Source organism: Schistosoma mansoni, chromosome 4 (assembly GCF_000237925.1).
Source record: "Schistosoma mansoni strain Puerto Rico chromosome 4, complete genome".
Classification (NCBI taxonomy): domain Eukaryota; kingdom Metazoa; phylum Platyhelminthes; class Trematoda; order Strigeidida; family Schistosomatidae; genus Schistosoma; species Schistosoma mansoni.
In genome coordinates this window covers 11,429,061-11,454,592 of record NC_031498.1, presented here as the reverse complement: position 1 = coordinate 11,454,592, position 25,532 = coordinate 11,429,061, and the positions used below count along the sequence as shown (strand labels likewise).

The 25,532-nt window shown below is 36.4% G+C and overlaps 2 protein-coding genes across 2 annotated transcripts in view; both read right to left on the bottom strand.

Moving 5' to 3' along the window:
* Window positions 1-7,472: 7,472 nt before the first annotated feature.
* Window positions 7,473-25,532, bottom strand: part of Smp_135560 (putative collagen alpha-1(I) chain precursor) — a gene marked incomplete at both ends in the record, with an annotated part of 27,085 nt that continues 9,025 nt past the window's right edge. Inside the window, 5 exons of the mRNA XM_018796817.1 lie at window positions 7,473-7,646; window positions 8,874-9,095; window positions 10,361-10,536; window positions 12,201-13,686; window positions 15,009-15,116. Coding sequence (XP_018651922.1) covers window positions 7,473-7,646; window positions 8,874-9,095; window positions 10,361-10,536; window positions 12,201-13,686; window positions 15,009-15,116 — 2,166 coding nt within the window. The remainder of the gene's footprint in view (window positions 7,647-8,873; window positions 9,096-10,360; window positions 10,537-12,200; window positions 13,687-15,008; window positions 15,117-25,532) is intronic.
* Smp_119050 (putative collagen alpha chain) lies at window positions 19,119-20,802 on the bottom strand (the record flags this gene model as incomplete). The annotated part of the gene is made up of 2 exons (XM_018796818.1): window positions 19,119-19,586; window positions 20,500-20,802. The coding sequence occupies 2 exons, from the start codon at window positions 20,800-20,802 to the stop codon at window positions 19,119-19,121; spliced, it is 771 nt and encodes a 256-aa protein (XP_018651923.1).

Below are 25,532 nucleotides of genomic sequence, written 5' to 3'. Positions count from 1 at the left end.
AATGGAAGAAAAATACAAATTTATTGTGGATTGAGGATTAAGAGACTCGAAAATCAAAACTTTAGGACCGGCTCTTTTAATACTTGTAATTATGGCCAATCATCAACCTATCGCGATTACGAATTGTTCGAACGCATACGGTTTTTGGTGTGATGTCGAGTGAGTGATGGATTATAATATCGCTAGCGAGAGTGTGTTTGTGGATGAACCTGTGCTGAGGAGTCCCATAATCGGACGAAACGACCGTCCTGTGTTTACAGGTTTTCCATGGTGGTCTAGCTTCAATTGACTCACGCTTTCAACTATAATAAAAAAGCAAATTATTCCCAGGAACCATGATTTTTAAAACTGACTGAATTAGGTAGCATTTCAGTGAGACTACAATTTATGGACTACCTTCGAACGAATCTCGAGTAACCTTGAAAAACATTAGCAAATCAGGAAGCAGTTAGCATATAGTAAAAATATATCATGTAAAACCAAAGAATTAAAGTGGGCACACTTATACAAGGTTCAAAAACTTGTCAAGGTTAGAAAGGTTCAGACGTTCTAAAATCGTAATGCAAACGGTAGAGGAACTCATCCATATGGCTCCATAATAGTCGTCCTCTGGAACCGTGATAAGGTAGCAAAAAATCTTTCAGCCTCGATCACGTAGCTTTAATATTGTTTGAGTGCACCCCAGTTGTGTAAGCTTGTCATTTTTTATTACGTATATATCCCTACAATACTTATACCAATGAACAATAAAAGCTTCAATGGTATCTGCGAATGTTGCAGCCAATGTTACTAGTGCTTTTATTATATGGTTCGCAACAAATATCATAAGTTAACTTGGTCTCAATCTGGATTGAGCAAAAGTCGTTCCTACTCTAGCAGGCTTCTTCCTCCAACATATATCACGTCGAAAGACGTCATCACGGTAGTCTGTACAAGGTCCACAAATAGTTTTTTTACCACAATTTTAAATAAAAGAACTTCCTGGTAGTCCCATTTCTTGTAGCCGCTCGATTATTTCGTCTTCTCTAAAATACTCTGTGAACAGATCGTACGTGAGCATCAAGTACTGAGATTGGTGCAGTGACCTTGGAATTCCTCACACGCTTCTGATTGGCTCGTCCATAAATTATAGTCTCGCCCTTTTTAAATGTGCCAAGTTAAAAGTTAATCACATATAAGGGTAAGGCCAGACAAGTCTCCAAACCCAAATCTTGTTAACATCAAAAGCTAACGGATATCTACGAACTTTTGACAAGCCAGTTGTAATTAGTACCTGAGAATCGCTAGGTTATAAAAAGTTGCTTCACATACCAACCTAGTCTACCAATCTCGAGGAAAATTTTTATTAGTTTTGGGGGAGCTTCAATGGAAAGTTTCGGGGAAATGCGACAAAAACTCCGAAAATTCTGCTGACCTGGGGTTTCCCCCTCAAAATTTTAAGTGATATTGGGGAGATCCCAAAAACGTTTGTTGAAATTTCGGTTTTTCCGATATTTCACTAGAGTTTGCGGAAACCTGTGAATTTTTATATGACTTAGAGGAAAACCCCGAAATACGGAGATTAGGAAGTTCCAATTTTAAATGATCAGTGTTTACTCAATCTCCTGACCTGTGGAATAGCCACTAGCCATAGCCCTGTCTTAGGGAGTAAGGTAAGTATTGACGCAGAAAGCAATGGTGATAAACACTACCTGGTGGTGTAGGAGTAGTTCGTATAAATTTTGAAAATTCGGGTTAGTAAACGGATACCAAGATGATTTAGAAGAGATAATTCAAGTACGATACTGACTATGAAGCGTTCTGTGGTGGTAATCATTCATCCAATTAATACAATTGTGGAAATGTTTATATATCAGGTGTTATAACACCTGAAAAACCTCCAAGTGACAGGAACATATCGTTATAAGACTGAACGGTATATTGCGTTATGAAGTTTTCTTCATCACAAAAACATTTCTTATTAGGATGAACTGATATTTTGAGGAAAGGTGCGGACTCACTCTTCAAACACATGACAAAGTAACGTAACCTTCATGTTGACTGCAGCTTTTTCAAGGTCCAACTTCCATGAGCTCGTTTGTTGTTTCGGTACTGTTCTAGGTATTTGGTTTTGTCCGGTGAATAGTAATCTAGCGAACCAACTGCACTAATTCTTTTCAGTTTGGTAGTTGTTTTTATTTTGTATGTCCTGTATTTTGACTGAGTGCGTTTGTCTCAGGAGGGTAGGGATTCGAGATACGAGTAATTCAAATGTTTCAAATGGTTGTGGATGGAATAGAAAAAGCTTTTGCTAAACGGGCTTCCGTGTCTATTAGCAGTGGATCACCAATACCTCCAGGCAAGAACCTAGGTATATTAACGATAATGTAGGAAAAAAAGAAATTGGTAAATCATAATAATATGTAATCACAGTAGCTATTAAATTACCAGGCAAGTTCTCTATCGATTGCAACGTAAAAAATAATGAAGTCAAAATTCGAACGCTAAGAATATGTGATTTTTTCAATAAATAAGTAGGTAACTAAATAGGTCGATTAATTGGTCTTGAGAACAGTGTAAGAAGACCGAAGTGTATGAATAAAATGTTGATGATAATAAAGGAGACAGGAAGTAGTTGCTGGTATGTGACAATGATGAAAGCGGTAAATTGAGACATGTAACAGGCATGTCTGGTCTAGGAAAGTGTCAGTAACCTATGGATGAGTATGTAATTGTCAAGTCTCTTTTTAAAGTTGTCGACTGAGGGGGCTGTGGTCACTTCGACTTGGAGAGCATTTCAAGTAGGGGCAGCTCTAAGTGAAAGAGAGTGTGAGCGTACCTGAGATTTTGTCCTTTTATGTGTAGTTCCCCATGGATTGCCTCGAGGGGCGTGATGATTATGTTCTGGTAGTATGCTTGTGTTGGTGTGACGTGGAGGACTTAATATTATGAATACAATTATAGAACCACCTCTCATTCTCCTATGGCTCAGCGAGATTAGGGCCGTGGGTACGTTTTGAACAGTCTTGGGAACAACTCTGGGGTTATTGTGTCTTCGCATAAGATGGAGAGTTACGTTTACCTCTGCTGCATCCTGACATCACGTTCTGAGGTGACAATCGGGAACGTATTCCCACGGCGGAAGTAAAATCCCTGTGTCAAAGGGGGCGAAATGTTCATAGCATGACATTTCGACAGACTAAGATTCGACCATTTAAAACGTTTAGCAAAAGGATCTCTTTTTAATGAATTTATTATCAAGCTGCATAATTTTTCATATATGTGCGATTGTACACTTACTTACTTACTTACTTACTTACGCCTGTTACTCCCAATGGAGCATAGGCCGCCGACCAGCTTTCTCCAACACACTCTGTCCTGGGCCTTCCTTTCTAGTTCTTTCCAGTTCTTGTTCATTCTTCTCATGTCTGTCTCTATTTCTCGGCGTAATGTGTTCTTTGGTCTTCCTCTTCTCCTTCGACCTTCAGGATTCCATGTGAGGGCTTGTCTTGTGACACAATTGGGTGATTTCCTCAAAGTGTGCCCAATCCACTTCCAGAGCTTCTTCCTGATTTCTTCCTCCGCTGAATGGAATCTGGTTTGTTGTCTCCCACAGTAACTTGTTGCTGATAGTGTCTGGCCATCGGATCCGAAGTATCTTGCGTAGACAGCTGTTAATAAACACTTGTATCTTCTGGATAATGGCTTTCGTAGTTCTCCACGTCTCTGCCCCATACAGAAGAACTGTCTTGACATTTGTATTGAAAATTCTAACCTTGGTGTTGGTTGACAATTGTTTTGAGCCCCAGATGTTTTTCAGTTGTAAGTATGCTGCTCTTGCTTTGCCGATCCGCGCCCTCACATCTGCATCTGATCCACCGTGTTCATCAATGATGCTGCCCAGATATGTAAAGGTTTCCACATCCTCCAAAGCTTCTCCGTCAAGTGTAATTGGATTGGTGCATATTGTATTGTATCGGAGAGTCTTGCTTTTCCCTTTGTTTATATTGAGACCTACTGCTGCTGAGGCTGCTGCTACACTGGTCGTTTTCTCCTGCATTCGTTGTTGCGTTTGTGATAGAAGAGCCAGATCATCCGCGAAGTCTAGATCGTCAAGCTGCATCCTGCCTGTTCACTGTATCCCGTGCTTTCCTCCAGATGTTGACGTCTTCATGATCCAGTCGATCAACTCGATACTAAATCCGTTGAAAAGAGATCCCTTTCTCTGAATCTCGTGTTTTTTAATGTTCGAATGGGAATAATGTGTTAATCAAAGAAATGCGAGGATCGTATGACGATGGGTTTTGATGTTACACCGTCAAACTTGCGTTAGTGAAGCATTAGGTCCACTTTTTTAAAAGATGTATTGGAAGTAATGATCATCCAAAACGTTTCTGGAAGGCATTAAAGCGAAACCATACTCATCACAATGGAAAAACACCCGAAAGTCGGGCACATAATTGTATTGATGGCAATAAATTTCGACTAAATGAACTAGAATGCGATATATCTCTGAGAAGTAATTCATTGTGTTAACTGTCGTTAGATGAAGGAAAACAGTTTTGAGGATTATGATACTAATGTTACTAAAAAGCAATCACAAAAAGCTAGACGTAAACACTTGGAAATATTGCGATACTAAGACATAACTAGGAAGTTTCCATAACATCCCGAAGTGTGTGTATTTTTTAACTCTTCTATCACATTTTTGTCAATCCATATTGATGCCTTATCATTAGATCTCAAATTCTGTAATATCACCTCAACAACCGGTAAACCTCACGAGCGAATGCAATTCAAAAATCTAGCAAATTAAACTCATCATCTTGCGCTAATATCCCCATAAGGTCCTCAGCATTTTGAATCCGCATTACTGGACTGCTGTCATGAATACATCAACACAGAAGCAAGTAAGAACAACTTATTAACCAAGAATCATATGAATAAACTAATGCTTCTTAAAAGAAGTAAGAATTTGATCCTAAGTAGAGCTGACATAGGAGCTGGTGTAGTACTCTTTGATTGTCGAAAATATTTGGACAAAATGAGGTTGATCATAGAGGATGATACTACATTTTCCAAACAGAGAGGAGAAGTAGACAAAATACTGCAGATTGAGAAACGGCTAACTGATATTGTTACAAACCTGGAAAACAAAGGGATAATAACCCCAGATTTATATGATCATATACGTCCGATAGGTTCGATCATCCTACTCTAGTATCGATTACCGTAAGTACATAAACCTGGTTCACAGTCACGACCTATTTTGGATATGCCAAATTCACTATACCACCGAATCGCCCAATGGTTGTCTGAAAAGTTGGAAGCAGTTAGAATACAAGTATCTCAATATTCTGTTCATCATACTTTTCAATTTATTGGTAGTATTAAGGACACTAATACTTACGAAACACTCATGTATAGGCAAAGAGGTGTGGTCGCAATGGGGTCTCCATTGGATTCAGTCTTAGCAGACTGTCTTTTGGCATAACTGGAAGGCGATCGACTTAGTTCGGCTATCAATCTATTTAATCTATATGCAAGATATATGGAGGACATATTTTTCATTTGTGACGACAAAATGGAATCAGCTGATATTTTACACTCCTTCAACATATGCCACTTTTTCATAAACTTCGTGTTAAAAATGTGCTAGGACAGTCAGTCTCTTTTCTCAGTAGAAAACATTTCAATACGATGCAGATTTTACCTTACTAATGTGACTCTAGGCTTTGATTTACTGTGATACAGTTATAGGATATTCTATTGTCAGTGTAGATAAAAATTCAATCCAATGGGTACACCGTGTTGCGCATCTCTTACGATTAGTAGTCACCTTGCGTCTCGTACACTACTATACATCAGTCTATGATCTCGAATATACTTTCGAACCTCATATTCTACTTCTGGTTCATTAGCTTTGAGATCATTGTGTAAGAAAAGATTTTGGATACAGGTATTGACAAATTCAACGTATCCCTTATCCTCTAAACATTCAAATGACTAACTCAACCAAGTAACGGAGCTCTGAGCATCTATCAAAAGCTACGTTTCACATCATGTAGTCAATGACACATTTCCTCTCAGGTACTGAAGAACTTTCGATCTATTGACTAAACTGGTATACTAATTTCTGCAACAAAAACTATTCAATAAGATCGCGATATCTGAACACAACGAGAGTCGCAAAAGTATGAATCAAAAATAGGTGGAATTGTATACTGCTAGATTATATTTAAAATAGGAATAAATAATACTGGTGCATAATAACTGAAACTGCAATTTATTACAGTTGTGCAACTTAATACCTACTTCATGAAATCGTAGATTCTATTTCATAACGAACAAGGCTATGTGAATCGTTAGTTTGATCTTTTGGTAATTTCATTATCTAGTCAGTCTTATTCAATAAGAATACATTATTTTAAATTTCGTATCACCGGCTACTGAAATTTGTCCCTAATTATCTTCTGGAAAATTAAATAAATGAAGTCTTTGTTTATTACGTCCTAACTTTATTTTCACACTACTTACCCTTTAATGCTTAAAATAGTCAGAGGTACTGTTCAGAAAACTAGTAGAATAATATTTTTTGTCGACAACCTACAACCACCTACAGGATTTCGAATCACTTAGACTGGTGGACACAGCAGTCTGATCGACATATTTCTAATAAGCACTAAAGAACTAGACAAAGATTGCAATGATCACTACTAAGTGGTCAATCGATCGTAAATTTTTTACGTATCACTCTTGTTATATCCTAATGAAGATTAAATTACGGGTAACTTCTGAGAGCTATCAATGGACTAATATTCTATAAATATTCTTATTGTATAACTATTCAGTAATTAGATTGTGTGTATCTATATTTATCTTATTATAAGGTTCATTTTGACCTATAGAATATTAGTCCATTAATAGATCTCGTAAGTTACCCGTAATTTAATCTTCACTAGAATATAACAACTCTCTAGTACTTATTAATATGAATTATGAGTCACTATGGATTATAATTCTGTTTCAACAAGCCATTTATTTCATCTGTTCTTATTCTCCTCTTGATGTTCCAGTAAGTTCTTCTCTAGTTATAATAGTACCTTTCCATCATTGAATCATTTAGTTAAGATTAGGAACTAGTTGAATATTGATTGATTGATTGATTTAAATGATATGATATTATCAAATGGTAATGACTGAAGAAACTTTAATACTTTCTTCAACCTGATAACTAAAAATGGACAAAGTTTCTGTACAACTTCTCAATAAAACATTATGATAATATAAGATTCAATCAGTTTTATAATCCTTTAAAATTAAATACAAAAAAACTATTTGACACTTTAATAAACATTTATTTACTTTCTTTAATTTGTGTACAGAAATTTTTTTTAATATAACAGAGGGTATTTATTATTCAGTGATTGTGAACATCTATTTCCTTAGTAAATCACTTCATTTCATAATTGTGTTACTAACTTAGAAACAATTTAATTGTTGAAAGTATGTTTCAAAGAAACAAATTTTCCTAAATATGTTGTATAACAAACATCACCAAGAATCAATTCATAGTTAATTGTATTCAGATGTATTAAATTAATGTCACGAATAGGTAGTTTACTAGGATTTCCATGAATTAAAACAGTTGTATAACCATTGGTAATCTGAAATAAAAAAGAATGTAAGGGAAGACAGATAGATACAGATATTTAAGATCAGACTATTGAAGTATATTATTACGAATAGAGACTAAACTATAAAACCTAAATGTTAATCAAACTTACTTTTTTCATGTACAGACGCAGAAATAAGCCAGAATAATCGGTCAGGTATAAATCCCAACTATTACATCAATGTATTGGTAATTTAAAGTCTGTTGGCTTATTACTTTTTTGAGTTCTAAATTTTTATGAAATTCAGTTTACAATTCAACTATTCAAGGTTATTTCATAATATAATTATTAGTTGAAAGAAATCGATTAATACAAGAACAGTTTTTATGATAAACCAAACACAACTAAAGGTACAGCGGTGAATTTGAAAAACACTAGCATCTTGATTTAAAAAAGTTTCCTAACATTTTCAAGTCCTGTATCGATCAACTAATTACTGAAACACTTGTTTAAATATTCAGTATTTGACGTTCCGAAATCGAAAATAATTTAGGCAGTAGTAGATCAACCTTCTAGTAATTAACGGTTCTACTGAAATTGTTCAAACAAACTAGCTTTATTTCCGAAAACTGTTGATCGTAAAATCTTAATTTTCGTAATATATATATATATATACTTGTAATAAGGACAATTACTGATTAATGCTAATGCATTGTCATTGGAGATTTAGTATTTTCATAGTTGAAAGCATTAGCAAATTGAAGCTAGGCAACCAAAAAAAGACCTGGAAGCACTGGACGGCCGTTTCGTACTATTGTGGGATCTTTCAGCAGTGCGCATCCACGACTTCACCTCACGAGATTCGAACCCAGGACCTACCAGTCTCGCACCAGAGCACTTAACCGATAGACTACTGAGCTGGCATCCGATGAGGAGTCCCACAATAAGACGAAAAGGCCGTCCCGTGCTTCCAGGTTTTCCTTGGTGGTCTAACTTCAATTGATTCATGCTTTCAATTATTTTATTGTAATTAGTAAGGTAATTTGAAGCATTAGAATTACCTTATTAGTAGATAACAGATTCTAGGTTGATTATTTAGACTGTTATGTAATTATTGTTACATAGAAAACAATGTAACAGGTTTAAGTAATACAGGGTAAACAGATCTTTTAAATTTCAAATTATTGAATTTTTTCCCGGTGGAATAATATTTGGCATATTAAACTTGTTTATTAATGGAAGTTAATGTTTATAAATGTATTAAGAGAATATACAAACCTTTCCACATTGATCTTGTTCAATATGAAATTTACGTAGTGGATGATATCTCTCCAAAATTGTATCATCATCACCTAACAAAAGAATATTTTCAGCTAGAGATGTAGTTGAATTAACTGTTATATCTGATAATCCAGAGCAAGACAATGATATACGTTGTACAGCCATATCACTTGATAATTTTAAAAAATTCAGTTGTTCTGGTTCAATACCATAATTTAACTAAAATAGAAATAATACAGATTTAAGAGTATAACTAGAAGACAATGAAAAAGAATTCCGAAATATCCTTAATAAACGTTTAGTATAATCTTTTATAGTAACACAGTAAAAAGTCAATTTATACAGTGGAATAAGTTGTATCATATCTCTGTAGACTCTAAGTACTACGTACGTCTGTCTCTTAAAATTTACATGGAATTTTGTTGATTATTTCATATTATCAAGTTTCCGCTTTATAGCCAAAATACATCTGAACACATTGTTTCTTAACTTTTTGGTTGTTTTACTAGTACTACCATTAAGTTTACTATTTATGTTCCTAAAAAGTAACAATCTTTCCTTTATGTGCTGTTGTTTATAAGATATAGCTAGTGAGTTTATAACGATCTCTCAGGTCTTTATACTCTGTATACAGTAATTCAACCGATACAGAACCTAAAACTAGTATTTATCAACCTTTCAATGGAAATTAGAAGTTGCCGAGCAAAGAAGTTGAAGTAATATTAGTATCTATGATGGTAAAAAGAGACTCGACATATAAATTATGATTTAAAAATAAAGAATGAGTTCATTAAGTAAATAGCATGGAGATTACTCTATATTCTTGTTGTTGACAAAGAAAGAAAACAAGAAAAAAACCATTCCACTGCGATCAATTTTAAACTGTATTATTCAACTTCTGGAACCACATGACTATAGTTCCGTGATATCAGTCAGTCAGGTATCTTCAACGTAGGACCAAGCACACATATGAAGCGGTCCAAGTTGCCATACCTTATTCATAGAAGTAGTTACTTCAATGGTAGTAATATATATATATATATCGAGTGTATTTACCATATATGTTTATATCTAACTCCTGTATGATAATGGAGTCATACGGCCAAGCCAATTCCATGAAAACTGACTACTCGTTTCTATGACATGGTTTAGCAACTAAATTAATTTGAAAAAAGGAAGAACAGGCAGCTGGCCTTGTATATGAGACCATAAATTATCCTCACATAAACTTACATATAACACCATTAAATATAGAGATAAGGAGAAAATAACGTCTAGTAGTTAAAGCTTTATTAGTAGTGTGTAAGTAAACCACTATAACATTTCGTTAGCGTTGTAAGTGCTCATTTCTAGCCTAATCCTTGTTAACTAAATTTTAAGTTTAGGACACTAATATTTAGACTATTGGGTTCGTTTTCAGTAGAAAAACTTTCCATAAAAAAATCAAGCTGATAAAAAGTAAATAGCAATTACTTTGTTCCTACCTCATTAACTTCACTCATTTCTTGAAGCCAAAATCTACTATTCCTAGTAGGACGTATTTTGTTCATAGAAATCTTGGCTTGTTTTGGCTTAATACACGTTTCTTTAGTTTTCATGCGACAACTGACTTTAGTAGGACTGCTTATGATGTCACCGATAGGGTTAATCCAGTATTCACCTATGAAATGATACAAGATATAATGCGAAAACTAAATTAGATTCCCTAGCTGAAAAATAAATACTTAGAATTTAAATTAACTCTGCACATTAAGAAATGCATAAATTAAAAAGTGAGTACGGTTATCCTATGGCATTTCAATACCTTGTGTATTTCTATGCTTTTGCTTGACGGAAGAATGACTTGTAGTAATATTAAGGAAACTATCAGTGACAGGTGAATTTTATCGTATTCTGTTGAAACACTTAAAATAGGTTATATATAGAAGGATATACTTGTACGTTATTTTATTACGATCAGAGTTTTATAATGAGACTAAATCGTTAATTTCTATATATGACTGAATTAACATCGATGATTAATTTTGTTTCCCAGTCATGAGACTACGAATATAATACTTGAATTTATATTAAATTCCCTAAAAGATGTGTCTTTTTATATTTCACAAAGCACAAAAGAGTGCAAATATTGTGAATGATCATGTTATGTAGGTGTATATTTACTTGCGACAGAAGCCAAAACGTCTGCAAAAATGATATTTTTTGTTTAGTTGTACATATGTTAAATGATAACATGTCAAATATAGATTTAATGAGAGAGATCAAGTGATGTTCTTAGAAACCTTCCAGGCGGAAAAATGAAGTAATAAAAATAGGTGCTTATAAATAACTACTACGTTTCAGAAAAGTCAGTCGTTGAATAAGTCGAAGTTCGGTGAAAGCACCTCAAAAATATTTTAATCAACAAACTCTTTGATAAGGTACTGAAGTGAAAACGGCTTTTACTAATATTTTAACAAGTATATTCTCTATATATGATAGAACTGCATTACAGTTTTTTCCTTATATGTTTTTAAACATTAAACACAGTTTTAGAACATAGCGGGAACCTTGTATTCACTGACTTTGAATTATTAAACGACATTTTCAGCAATCTCAGTAATCATTCATTTGTATTCGAAACCTTGTTTACATGACAGACCATAGCTTTAAATTTAAACAATCAACCAATATAAGCCCAAGTTGGAAGACACCGATCACTGTAATTCAACCGATTGATCTAGTGGCAACAAGATTTGAATGACGTAGTCTTCATCCGAAGATGAATCTTATCATCATTTAGTGTTAATAGATACCATTTTTAAAAAGAAGGGATCTTCACAATACTTTATGATTTCCAGTCATCTTTTGATTGGTACGCATTAGTAAATATTACTTTGAAGACATTCACTGTAGGATCTGAATAATCGGTTGTACATATTTACCATCATGTTATAATAAAGGCTGAAAAATGTAGCAAAATGATTTATCAGATGAAAAGTCTATTTTACGCCAATCATGTGCAAAATAATATTCTAGTGTAATTTGATCATTTTTACTAATTAAGATAAATGGATCAAGAGTTATCCTCATCAGAGCATCTCTCACAGAAAGAAACTCATTCATTACTTACATGAACAGAATTTTATTTTACTGAAATAGTTATTTATTATGAAACTTCAAGATAATTCATTGAAGCTTATAAAACATAACACCATTGCCACTATTTCGTTTCCTAGTAAAATTAAGATTCCCTATGGTTGTGTAAAAGCATTTGTAAGAACATTCCTAATATTTCATTATAATATTAACTAAAAAATCGACCATTCAGTAATCTCAACTCACCATCAGGTTTGTTAGGATGCATATCCGCCAAATGTGCACAAGTTCGGGCAGGTAGTTCTGCAGTTCCTTGAGGAGTAGTTGTTTCAATATTTCCAAATCGCCTTTTGATTGCAGGATCATCTCCATACATTATTCCTTTAGTTCTTGAAGCTCGTGCCTGCATAGATACAATTTGGCCAGGCGGACCTGGCAAGCCAGGAGGTCCTGATTGACCTTGTGGACCAGGTGGACCTAGTTCCCCATCTCTACCAGGAGGGCCAAGTGGCCCGACTTCACCAGGATCTCCTCGATCACCACGTGAACCCCGAGCGCCCATTGGACCTCGTTCTCCAACTGGGCCTGAAGGGCCTCTTGGTCCTTGATCTCCTGGGTACCCCACGGGACCGTCCAAACCCGGAGGTCCAGGAGGTCCAGTTGGCCCCTTTCCTCCAGGGGCTCCTTTTGGACCTGGCTCTCCCTGTTTCCCTGGACGACCGTCTTTCCCAGGAATGCCTGGTTCTCCAGAATCTCCTCTGGGTCCCGTTTCTCCTGCAGATCCCGGAGCTCCAGAAAGTCCTTGTTCCCCCTTATTTCCTGGGACTCCAACACCACCAACAGATCCACGAGGTCCACGCATACCTGCACGCCCAATAGGTCCGACCGGTCCAGGTTCTCCAGGTTTTCCAACCTCTCCAGGTGGTCCTCGGGGACCTGGAAAACCAGGATGACCACGACGACCCGGTGGTCCAGCCCTCCCAGGTGGCCCTGCATCACCCACGTCTCCAACCTCGCCAAGCTCTCCATGCTTCCCAGGAGGTCCTTGCTCTCCAGGAGGGCCTTCGCTACCCTCACTACCAGCGGGACCCTCTGGACCAGGCTCTCCTGGAGGCCCCATAAATCCTGGATATCCATGAGGACCGGCCTCTCCTGTCTTTCCTGGTTCTCCTGCGTCTCCTTGCTTCCCTCTTACTCCAGGTTGTCCCCGTTGCCCAGTCGGTCCCTTTCTTCCTATATTTCCGTTGAGCCCCGGGGGTCCTGTCAAACCAGGCTCTCCAACATCTCCTGTTGCTCCAGTTGGTCCAGGTGCACCTCTTTGACCCGTTTCACCTCGAGGACCAGTCATCCCCATAGCTCCCTTGTTCCCGGAAGGGCCCTGTGGACCCTGTTCCCCAGCTGGTCCGGGCTCTCCGAAGGGTCCCGGGGGTCCCGGAGGACCATCATCCCCAGGACTACCATCTGGACCGTCTTCTCCATCAACTCCTGGTTGACCATCAGGTCCTGGTGGTCCAGGTGGACCCGAAAGACCTCGATCTCCTGGGTCGCCGGGATCACCTGTAATTCCTCTTTCTCCTGCGCTTCCTTTAGGGCCGGGTTCCCCCGTGGGTCCATATGAACCAGGATTTCCACGATCGCCAGGCAAACCTGTTCCACCTATGGTAGAAGGCTGAACTTTGACGACTCCAGGAAGCCCAGGAGGGCCTCGTAACCCAGGTTGTCCACGTAAGCCCTAAAAACGTAAGAATATAGATTATTTCAAATAATGTTCTACAAATACCAATGATTTATAAAAGAAGTTTCAGAGTAATTCACTTACTAGATTGACCAGTAGTTGAGTAGGTTGCTTGTTAATTTTCTCACTTAAACTATTTGTACTTATCACAATACAGGATGCTCAAGAAACGTGAATTTAGTAAGTTATAGATCTGTAAATATTCTGATATTAATCTTTAACTCTGGTCATAAATTTTAATGAAACCCAGATACATTTTATTATGTCCCATCTAATCATTCTAAGAAATTCATTGAATAGTGATACCGAAAATCCATTTATTAAGTAAGAAAATAGTTTCCATATGCCTTGATAAGGAGTATAAGAAGGGCAGTTGCTTAAAACGGCTAAAACGATTACAGTATTGGTTTTTCAGGTAATATAATCGATGAACATATGTCAACATATTTTTTTTCATGTCTCTTAAGTGGATAAATATCTCTTCCATTATTTTCATCATCCTATTTTTCTCTAAACTCTAGGTCATTAAGCACGCTTCGTTTGATATTTGAAATTTGGGACAGCTTCATGAAGTTATCTGCTCTTGTTACTTCTATTTTTTGCACATTTAAACAAATCATTGAGCATTTTACTCTATTTTCGAAACTTCTTACCTAATTCATATAATTTCATTCATTAATAAGTGCATGGTGAAAAATATGATCCAGTTATTAACCATTCTATGATTTGTCTTATGTTACATAACGTGTATTTGTTCCGATCATTAGTCACGCAGTTTTATTCTACCTCTAACTTAATTCAAACAGACATTCCATACCGTTCATCTCCACATTTACTAAGCCTAACAAACTAATCTCATAATGAAATATATTTACCGATCGGTAGAAAATAGCTTTCACAGTTTCATATTTTTTATTGACTTACTGCGTTATAACGGAGGGGGTTATGGAGATTAGTTTGATGTAGCGAGAATTTTTATCAAGTCAGACAGAGAAACATTAAAAACCAAAAGATTACTGGACAACCTTTTTCTTCCAATAAGAGACATAATTACAAAAACGCAACTATAGATATGTCAGGGATCGAACAAAGGACCTTTAGGTCTTACAGCTACAGAGTCATCATCAAACCAGCAAGCTGGCGTTTAATGATTTCTAGTTTTAAATCTTGTCAGTTCACAGTAAAGTCCAACAGTCATTCATTTTCTGTTCAGATACTTGAATATTTTCTATTTATTATAGTTGAATAGTGGATATATCATATACTTTGAAAATTCCTAATTTCAAGTAACTTTTAACATTTTTTCATATGAAACTTACCGGACGTCCGTCGGTTCCAGGTTGACCAGGAAGACCAGGATCACCAACTGTACCATTTACTCCAGTTTCTCCATTTGATCCAGGAATACCAATTAAGCCTATAACACCCTTTATTAAGAGAGTGTAAATGAAAGAAAGATAGGAAAATCTAATGACTTTGACGATTATACTCCTCTTTCATCTAATTACTCAGCATTATTTTATAATCATTGTGACATTTAAAAATTTTTCGCGTTACCCAACTACTCGATGAGTAATATTCCATTGTTGTAAATCATATATATATATATATATATATATATATATATATATATATATATATATATATATATATTACTTACGCCTGTTACTCCCAATGGAGCATAGGTCGCCGACCAGCTTTCTCCAACCCACTCTGTCCTGGGCCTTCTTTTCTAGTTCTTTCCAGTTCTTGTTCATTCTTCTCATGTCTGTCTCTATTTCTCGGCGTAATGTGTTCTTTGGTCTTCCTCTTCTCCTTCGACCTTCAGGATTCCATGTGAGGGCTTGTCTTGTGACACAATTGGGTGATTTCCTCAAAGTGTGCCCAATCCACTTCCAGAGCTTCTTCCTGATTTCTTCCTCCGCTGAATGGAATCTGGTTTGTTGTCTCCCACAGTAACTTGTTGCTGATAGTGTCTGGCCATCGGATCCGAAGTATCTTGCGTAGACAGCTGTTAATAAACACTTGTATCTTCTGGATAATGGCTTTCGTAGTTCTCCACGTCTCTGCCCCATACAGAAGAACTGTCTTGACATTTGTATTGAAAATTCTAACCTTGGTGTTGGTTGACAATTGTTTTGAGCCCCAGATGTTTTTCAGTTGTAAGTATGCTGCTCTTGCTTTGCCGATCCGCGCCCTCACATCTGCATCTGATCCACCGTGTTCATCAATGATGCTGCCCAGATATGTAAAGATTTCCACATCCTCCAAAGCTTCTCCGTCAAGTGTAATTGGATTGGTGCATATTGTATTGTATCGGAGAGTCTTGCTTTTCCCTTTGTTTATATTGAGACCTACTGCTGCTGAGGCTGCTGCTACACTGGTCGTTTTCTCCTGCATTCGTTGTTGCGTTTGTGATAGAAGAGCCAGATCATCCGCGAAGTCTAGATCGTCAAGCTGCATCCTGCCTGTCCACTGTATCCCGTGCATTCCTCCAGATGTTGACGTCTTCATAATCCAGTCGATCACTAGGAGAAAGAGAAAGGGTGAGAGTAGGCAACCTTGCCTAACACCGGTCTTTACCTCGAACGAGTTGGTGAGTTGTCCTCCGTGGACGATTTGGCAGTTTAGTCCATCATAGGAGTTCCGTATGATGTTGACTATCTTCTCAGGCACGCCGTAGTGTCGAAGAAGCTTCCATAGTGTCGTCCTGTCCACGCTATCAAATGCCTTCTCGTAGTCGATGAAGTTGATGTACAGTGATGAATTCCATTCGATTGATTGTTCCACAATGATACGTAGAGTTGCGATTTGATCTGTGCACGATCTATCCTTACGAAATCCAGCTTGTTGATCCCGAAGTTGAGCGTCCACGGAATCCTTCATCCTGTTTAACAATACTCTGTTGAAGACTTTTCCTGGTATTGAGAGAAGAGTGATGCCCCTGTAGTTGTCGCACTTGCTGAGATCGCCTTTCTTTGGTATTTTGATCAGAAGTCCTTTTTTCCAGTCTGTTGGTACATGTTCTTCGTCCCAAATCTTACTGAAGAGGATGTGGAGTATCTTGGCAGTTGCTGTTACATTTGCTTTCAGTGCCTCTGCCGGGATGTTGTCTGGTCCCGCTGCTTTGCCACTCTTGATTTGTCTAATGGCCATGCTGATCTCTTCAATTGTTGGTGGGCCAATATCGATTGGGAGGTCTGTGGGTGCTGCTTCGATGTTGGGTGGGTTCATTGGAGCTGGTCGATTCAAGAGTTCCTTGAAGTGTTCTACCCACCTGTTTCGTTGTTCTTCAATATCGTTGATTACTTTGCCTTCCTTGCTTTTCACTGGTCTTTCTGGTTGACGGTAATTTCCAGCAAGTTTCTTTGTTGTATCATACAGTTGTCTCATGTTTCCCTCTCTTGCAGCCTTTTCCGCTGTCATCGCTAAATCTTCCACATATTTACGTTTGTCAGTCCTGATGCTCCTCTTCACTTGCTTGTTTGCCTCTGTGTATTCGGCTTGTGCCTTGGCTTTTTCTGCTCTTGTTCGGCTGATATTGATTGCTACCTTCTTGTTCCTCCTTGCTTCAATTTTATCCAGTGTACCAACAGTGATCCATTCCTTGTGATGGTGCTTCTTTTGGCCCAGAACCTCCTGACATGTTGAAACGATTGCCTCCTCGATACCTTTCCAGCTGCTCTCTATGGTGGTTCCCTCTCCATTGAGTAGGTCATGAAAGGCCTCGAACCTGTTGCTGAGGGCTATGTTAAATTCGTTGAGTTTGTCAGCATCTCGAAGAAAGGCCGTGTTAAACTTTTGTGATGTTGTCCGCGTCATTGTCCAGTGCTTCTTGAGTTTTAGTTTCATCTTGGCGACCAGCAAATGGTGATCGGATGCTATATCAGCTCCTCTTCTGGTTCTCAAATCCTCCATCGTCCTCCTGAACTTTTTGTTGATGCAGACATGGTCGATTTGATTTTGTGTAGTGTGATCCGGTGAAATCCAAGTGGCTTTGTGTATGTTTTTGTGTGGGAATATGGTGCCACCTATGACCAGTTTATTGAAGGCACATAGGTTTGCAAATCTCTCACCATTTTCGTTCCTTCCTCCCAGTCCATGTTGTCCCATGACGTCTTCGTATCCAGTGTTGTCCTTTCCAACCTTGGCATTGAAATCTCCCATTAGAATGGTCAGGTCCTTGGTTGGGCACTTCTCGAAGATTGACTGCAGTCTATCGTAGAATTGGTCTTTAGCGTCTTCATCGTAGTCGTTGGTAGGCGCATAGCATTGGATGACGTTCATTGTAATGCCCTCTCTTTTTGTTTTGAAGGAGGCTTTGATGATCCTTGGTCCATGAGATTCTCATCCAATAAGTGCATTTTGTGCTTTTCTAGACAGCATCAGCGCCACTCCTTGTGTATGTGGGGCATTTTCTTCTTCATGACCGGAGTATAACAGAAGTTCCCCTGAAGACAGTCGTTGTTGTCCAACCTGCGTCCAATGTGTTTCACTGATTCCAAGCACTTCCAGGTTGTATTTCCTCATTTCCGCAGAAATTTGGAAGACTCTGCCGGTCTCCCACATTGTCCGGACATTCCATGTACCTATAAAAATTGTCGCTCTGGTTGTAAGGAGGTGCATCGGCCTCATGACTTCCGAAGGAACTCGGCTTTCATCATGAGGCGTCATAATTCTTCCTTAAACTCCCAGGGCAGAGTTTAAATGGTTTGAATGATTTTTTCTGGTTAGCGTTTTTTTAGCGAGTTGATTTTCTACGGGATGGGGTCGCTAACCCCATGCCCAACCCTCCTCCTTTACCCGGGCTTGGGACCGGCAGTAGCCCCTGGAGGAGCTACAGGCGGAGTTATATATATATATATATATATATATATATATATCAAAGTAAAGCGATGATGAGATACTAATTGGAAAGAAATTTCTTTGTTCTATTAGTTCTCGTTCGTAAATGTCAAAATGCGATTTCCCATTATACTGTGATCTAATAAAATCATAGTATAAAATTTTATAATTATAAAGCTGAATGATTAATGTATGCGGAAGACAATTGTGTAGACCAAAATGTTATCATTCCCTTCTGTATCCAACTCTATTATTCAGTTACATTAAAATTACTTATTGATAATCAATACCCTTTACTAATAATTAAGACTGATGTAGCAACACGTATCATGGCAATTATTGATAGCCGATGACTTCATTTTATATCTATTTGGATTTCATGAGAACCAGAATAATTGATATAACTCTCATCATAACCTAAAGTTTCATATAATCACTAAGATATGTAGGACATCACATTATTCCATTTGAACGTATTTCGTATTTAATCGTTTGTATCCAAACCGCGAATGTATACATTCATAACACAATATACCATTATAAATACTAATAAAATTACTAGTATCCATTTTTTAAATGGGACTTTAAATAAAAATAATGGCCAAAATGTTGTGAACAGTATTTTGGTAAAAACTTACATAAACTCCTGGAGGTCCCATTACTCCCTCTTGACCTTTGTATCCTCTCTTCCCTTGTGGTCCAGGTGGTCCACGATCTCCTCTACGACCTGCTTTTCCGACTGCTCCTTGTTCACCTGGTACACCTTGTGGCCCGGGTTTCCCATCTTTGCCAGATAACCCATCTTTCCCGTCCATTCCTGGTGGACCGTCATATCCTGCGGGACCAGGTGGACCAGATGCACCTTCTGGACCTTCAGGGCCTTGGTCACCAACAGGACCTGGAAGTCCTGGGGGTCCAACAGCACCCGCGGGACCTTCCGGACCTGTTTCGCCATCAGGGCCAGGGTCGCCTACATCTCCACTGTCTCCATGACCACCAGGCAGTCCAGTTGCACCTTTCATTCCTTGTTCTCCAGCAGGTCCTATCGCACCCTATTTGTATAAATAATGCTTAATGAATGAGGCAAATATATGCTGCGATTTTAAACCATCAAACAGTGAACGGTTCTTAAATGCTATATTTATCTGCCACCATGCCATTAATATGGATATTTTATTTAGGCTTTTAACAGGATGTTGTAAAATGTAATAAAATGGCATAAGAGTTTTCGATACAGAGTACGACTTAGATGTTTCATAGTATCGTATGTCTAATATATTGATATAAAAATCAATTTGCAATAAGGACGAAACATAAATATTTGAATGTTTGGTTAATTTAATTCATAAAGCAAACGTCTGACAGAAAATGTTTTAGGGATTATTTTACTACTGGCGTTTATAGGTCGGGTAATAAAATAAAGTTTATTGTCGTACATATACCCCTTATATTTTGAGAGTACACTGGCAATATTAGCTTATCATCCAGAGTGATGAGGTTTCAAATTGTTTTCACATTATTATTATTGTCATTAGTAGCCTTGACTCCCCTTACCCCCATTTCTAGTCTAGTTGACCTTTTATTTTTATATATAAATGTTCTTAACAAGTATATGTGAGGTCAGGTTGTTCGAAATGTATTGTGCTAATATATCACATGGTTCTGATAATGTTCGTCTTCTTATTACGCTATCGAGTTAATTTTATGTTTTCCAGTTTATAACATGATGCAATCGTGCTTTGGTGGATGATTTTCACATATCTTTTGTGACAACGTTTTGGATTGCTTCGTTAAATAGTACTGTTGAATACTATTACGATTACTCTAGGTTATATTTTCCCAAGAAGGTATTACCTATTCCTTCTCTTCTTAAGAGTTTAGAGAAAAACCAAAGGTAACGTAACTTTCTTGTTTATTAAAAGCTAATTCATATTTTTAGCAACAGTTTTACTCTTTTCAACTTACCGTCGGTCCTCTTGGGCCAACTGGTCCCATAGGTCCCATCGGTCCTGCGTGTCCAGGTATTCCACTTGCTCCCGGCAGACCTACTGGCCCAATTGGTCCTGATCCTCCCTTAATTCCAGGCACTCCATTCATCCCATGTGCACCATTTTCACCTCTAGCACCAGGGGCCCCATCAAGACCAGGACGACCAGGTGGTCCTGGAGGACCTGAAAGTCCTTGCTCACCCGGTGCTCCAGGTTCTCCAGGACTACCACTGAGTCCAGGTTGTCCATCTAATCCTGGACTTCCAGGGCTTCCAGCCATGCCAAGTTCTCCTTGTGCACCCTTGGGAATAAAGGAAACAGATTCTGTTATTAATTAAATTTTTCTATAAAATAACCAGTAGTATCACTTGATTTAATCGGATTCTGAAAAGAAAAGTATTTGGTTTCACAAAACGAAACCTCTAGATATGACAACAGATGCTTACATGAATGTGATATATATTCAATTAAATGTTCTTTCATTACAGAAGCGTAGCACTGTCTTAAAGTTCTTCTGAAAACTAATGTAAGTTGAGTGTTAGTTTGGAAACGAAGACTGAAACACCATTTTATGATAAAAAATTATAATGTCGGATTAACTTCATTAAAAAAATCCCTTGATGTATATTGACTAAGTAAACAAAATACACCATTTCTTATATTTTACTGGGAAAATTATCACTTTAATCTCTCTATTACTTATGATAATATATAAAGTAATATAGGCAATTAAAAATATTGATTTCTAAAAAGAGGAATATATAAATCAAAATATAATGTCTCTAAGTAAAAGTAGCTCCCGAATTCCCTGGTACGGCCAAGAGTCGGGAGAGTCGGCTCTCCTCGAAATGCTCCCACATGGCCACGTGTATACAGTCACTGCCATGGAAGTCTTACTCACTGCCTTCTCGCGGCATCACTGCTGTTTACGAAATGGAGAGGACAAGAAGTAAATGTCTGGTGCTTTGGCCAGGTTGGTGGATATGGAGGATCCACCTAAGGGATTTGGAAAACCCTGATTCCAAACCAATGGTCCACATGGGCTCCAGTATCCTGAGGGAACAAATGGCGTATGAACCAATTGTTGGTCACCGGCTACCATGGGACTGCATCTCCTAACGTTGCTCCACTGCCTTATGGATCAAACCTTTAGGTCAAAGGCTCGGCGAGTGACCCCATAAGAAAACCACCTGCTTGGATCTGGGCATCCAGGGAGTATCATAGCCCACACCTAAATCAAGTGACTTGTGTGGTGCATATGTATTCGGTGCCCTTTTGTACCAATATTCTGTGAGTGTAACTAAGAATAACAATACATAAAAAGTATAGTAAATAAAATAATAGGATAAGTAAGATTTCTTATTATTTTGCATATAAAAGTTTGTGTAAAGTGATTTAACTTGGTGAAACCAATCAGTTATTATTAATTAGCATAATATCTATCTTATATAGATAGTTTAATGAATTAACTAGTGAATCATTATTCAAATGATTAATCATATTGTATTTTTCATGCATCTATCAATTGGTTTATCTAGAAAAAAAATTAAGTGAGGTAAATTTGTGAAGAGTGAAATATTTAACCAGTGTAGATAAAGGAAGGTATATTAGTTGCTATGGTTTCCAATTAATCATTACAGAATAATAAGTTATTGTCATAATTATCTTAAACAAGTAGTGAACTATATGTTCTTTTGCGCTATTTTTTCGTTATACTACATGACATTCAATTCTATATACTAGTTCCACTTTTCTTTTCGTAATTAATTATCTTAACAGTAAGTTGCTTATCTAACTTGATACGAATTTGAAGTTATTGGGATGAATTAATTTAGAGTTAAACGAGATGTAACTGAATATTTGAAGCGTAGAAAGTATAAAGATAGCTGTTGTTCAACGTCCAAGTTAGAAAACCCATCTCTTTTTCCAAAAACAATCAAATGACTATAAATATAAGACAGCACTTTACCAAGGTTTTAGTTGTAACATGTTTATCGGAATTCAAAATTAGTATAATAGTAGCATAAATAATAATAATCAATTAAGATCCTAATAAAGGAAACCCTATAAATTCCAGTAGAAGCAGTTTAAGCAGTATATCAAATGATCAGAAAAAAAAGAAATATGTTCGAGAACTAAGTTAAGACTTGATTAATGTTTCGTTTCTATAGAATAGTTTCTTGTTCAGCCAGATTATCTTAGACAATGAAATGGTTAAGTTCATTATACGATATAAATATACGATAAGCTTGTATTTATAGTTGGTATTGAAGTATCAGATCAGAACATATATCAACAGATGTTGATCAAATCTAGTCCTGGATATTAACAAAAAGGCAATGCAAACCTTTTCAAAATTAGCAAGGTTTTAACTTTTAAATGGTAGAAACTGGATATGATCCTACTTTGTTTCTACAAAGTAATAACTGTTATGTATGTACCTAGCCGTACAATTATGAATTCAATTCAATATATTCAAGTGTATGTGTTGTGTTCTCTGTCTTCAGTCTTGATCCAGTAGTGATTAATGGGGTAAGTACTGGTTAGATTTGGAAATTCATTAGTTCGCATATTATATTTGATATTGGTACGATCATTTCAAAACATTTTAAATCCATAATTCAGGGAATTGTATGAATTGCTTTGCCATCAGAAATATAGTCATTGGAGGCTCCAAAAATATTCTGAATACTACAAAGATGGATTATTTCATGAATAACTGTATAACTGTTACCTGTTCGACTAGACTTAAAAAATGGATATAGTTAGATGATGAGACAAATTATAATTACTTCGCTTGTCTGAAAGTCTTAATGTAGTTATCACAGTTTTTCTAGATAGTGTTCAATTGGTTGAAACGATGTTGCTTATGCAATTGATAGATAATTGAATGTATGTCTTGATCAACTGACTACTTTGAACAATCAGTGATCAGATCGAAAAATACAACAACAACTTGATAAAATTTTCCTACTGACCATCTAATACAATTTTTACTTAGTGACTTTTGTTTAATTAAAAACATCACCATCAATGTTGCTAACCAAAAGTAGAATAATACATTTTTGAACTAAGTGATTTATTGAGGCCAAAAAAAAGATCCCAGTTAGTCCATTAGTTGTTACAAACCACTTTCTATGCATTTGTCAGTTAAGTGGTACAATCTAAGATACTACGACATAATTTAAGGACAGATGAAAACAAGAAAGTAATATAATTTCAATCTATATAAGAAAAATAGACGAATGTCCATTAGTTAGAATCCTTATATCTATTATTTTCAGGAATATTTTTTTCTTTGAAAATGCCAAATAATTGATTATCTGAAAAAGAAGAACCATCTGTATTGTTTCCTATAGGCTAATAATTTTACTGTTCATTCTTTCTACAGGTCTTTTTTTGGAATTTTGGAAATGAACAAATTTAATTGATCGAGGCAAAACTACAGTTATTTGGGATAGTTACTGAAATATGATAAAAAGGAATGAATGTTTATTTCGATAACGATTAGAATGTTTTATTGATGCGATATGACTTTTTCATTTAAGTAATTGGATCTGTTTTTTTATCATTATCCCAGTGTTTAACCAATAAGACTATTTCAGGGTGAAAAAGAAGAGAGAGATATTCTCTGAAAATCAATTTTATTACTGAAGAAAAGATGAATCACATTAAGCTTATTTGACGGTATTTAAGTCAACAGATCATAAGTACTGTATTGGATTATCAGTCTTACGAATAAATAACTTTGAACACTCAAAAATGAAATAATCTCAAAATAAAGTCCTTTATTGGTAATTCTGTGTATGAGTTACATAACCAAATGATAGTGTATTACTTACTATCAATTTTTCAAAAGGTATGAATCTGTAAACTCAGGTAATATGTCTTATTCGTTGTTTCAGACTTTTCTAGTTGAATATAATAACTAAATCATTAATAATCAGAATTTTATTGGTACTTTAACTATTAATTTGATTCATTTTAGGTCCATTCTTCATCCCTTATTTGGGGATAGTTTTCATCACAAACTAATATCAGTTAGTCAATTATTGAAACCAAGATATCAATGAGAAAGTGTACCATCTTGGTATGAAAATCATCAACAGTACATACTCTAGACCATAAGGTCTTATGGCTAACACAGTCTTTTAAAAAAATGGAGTCGAAACTCAATGAAGCAAATTTCTAACTTTAAATAATCTCCAATATAGAGTTTCACTGGTGGGTAACAGGTTTACTCTCATTTAGTTGAACTGCATTATTCAAAATATCTTATTAGGAATTTAGTCCACATATAACAACTAATGAAAAAAAACAGGATCAATGAAGTTGTATGACTCCTCTCAATTTTTTCCGGTTTATGCTATTACTGAAAAAAACTTAACGATATGATGATTATCAATGTTTATAACCAAAACATAGAATTTCCGTTGAAATCAATAGCTAGTAGGATATAAAGCTAAAAATGAAACACTGAATATAAAATTTATCTGAAATATTAAAGAATAAACGAAATTATGTCACAAGTACTTTTAACAAATACTGTTAATACTGAGAAATATTTACATCTAAATGTTTAAAATTATATTTTTCTGATTGGTTGAAAATATATTTTAATCTTTGATTGATTTCTGAAAATATGAGTTCATTGAAGCTAGACCATCATGGTAAAGTTGAAAGCATTGTACAGCCGTTATGTCATGTCGTGGGATTCATCACAATCGCACATTCTCGACCCCCACTTGCTCGATTCACACCCAATATATGTCAATATCACGCACAAGCGATTAACGTATACACAACTGACAAGAATAGTACTATGCGTGTCTTAATAGTTATCTTCAACCCATCAGACACAATGGTCTACCTCGTCCACACTGTCTACTATATCCTACCTTTCTACTCCCGATAAATAATTCACTAAAAATATACGTTATGATACCATTTATTTTGTACATAATCTTCAACGCTGCTCATTAATCACCTATAAGCCCAATATTAGAAAAT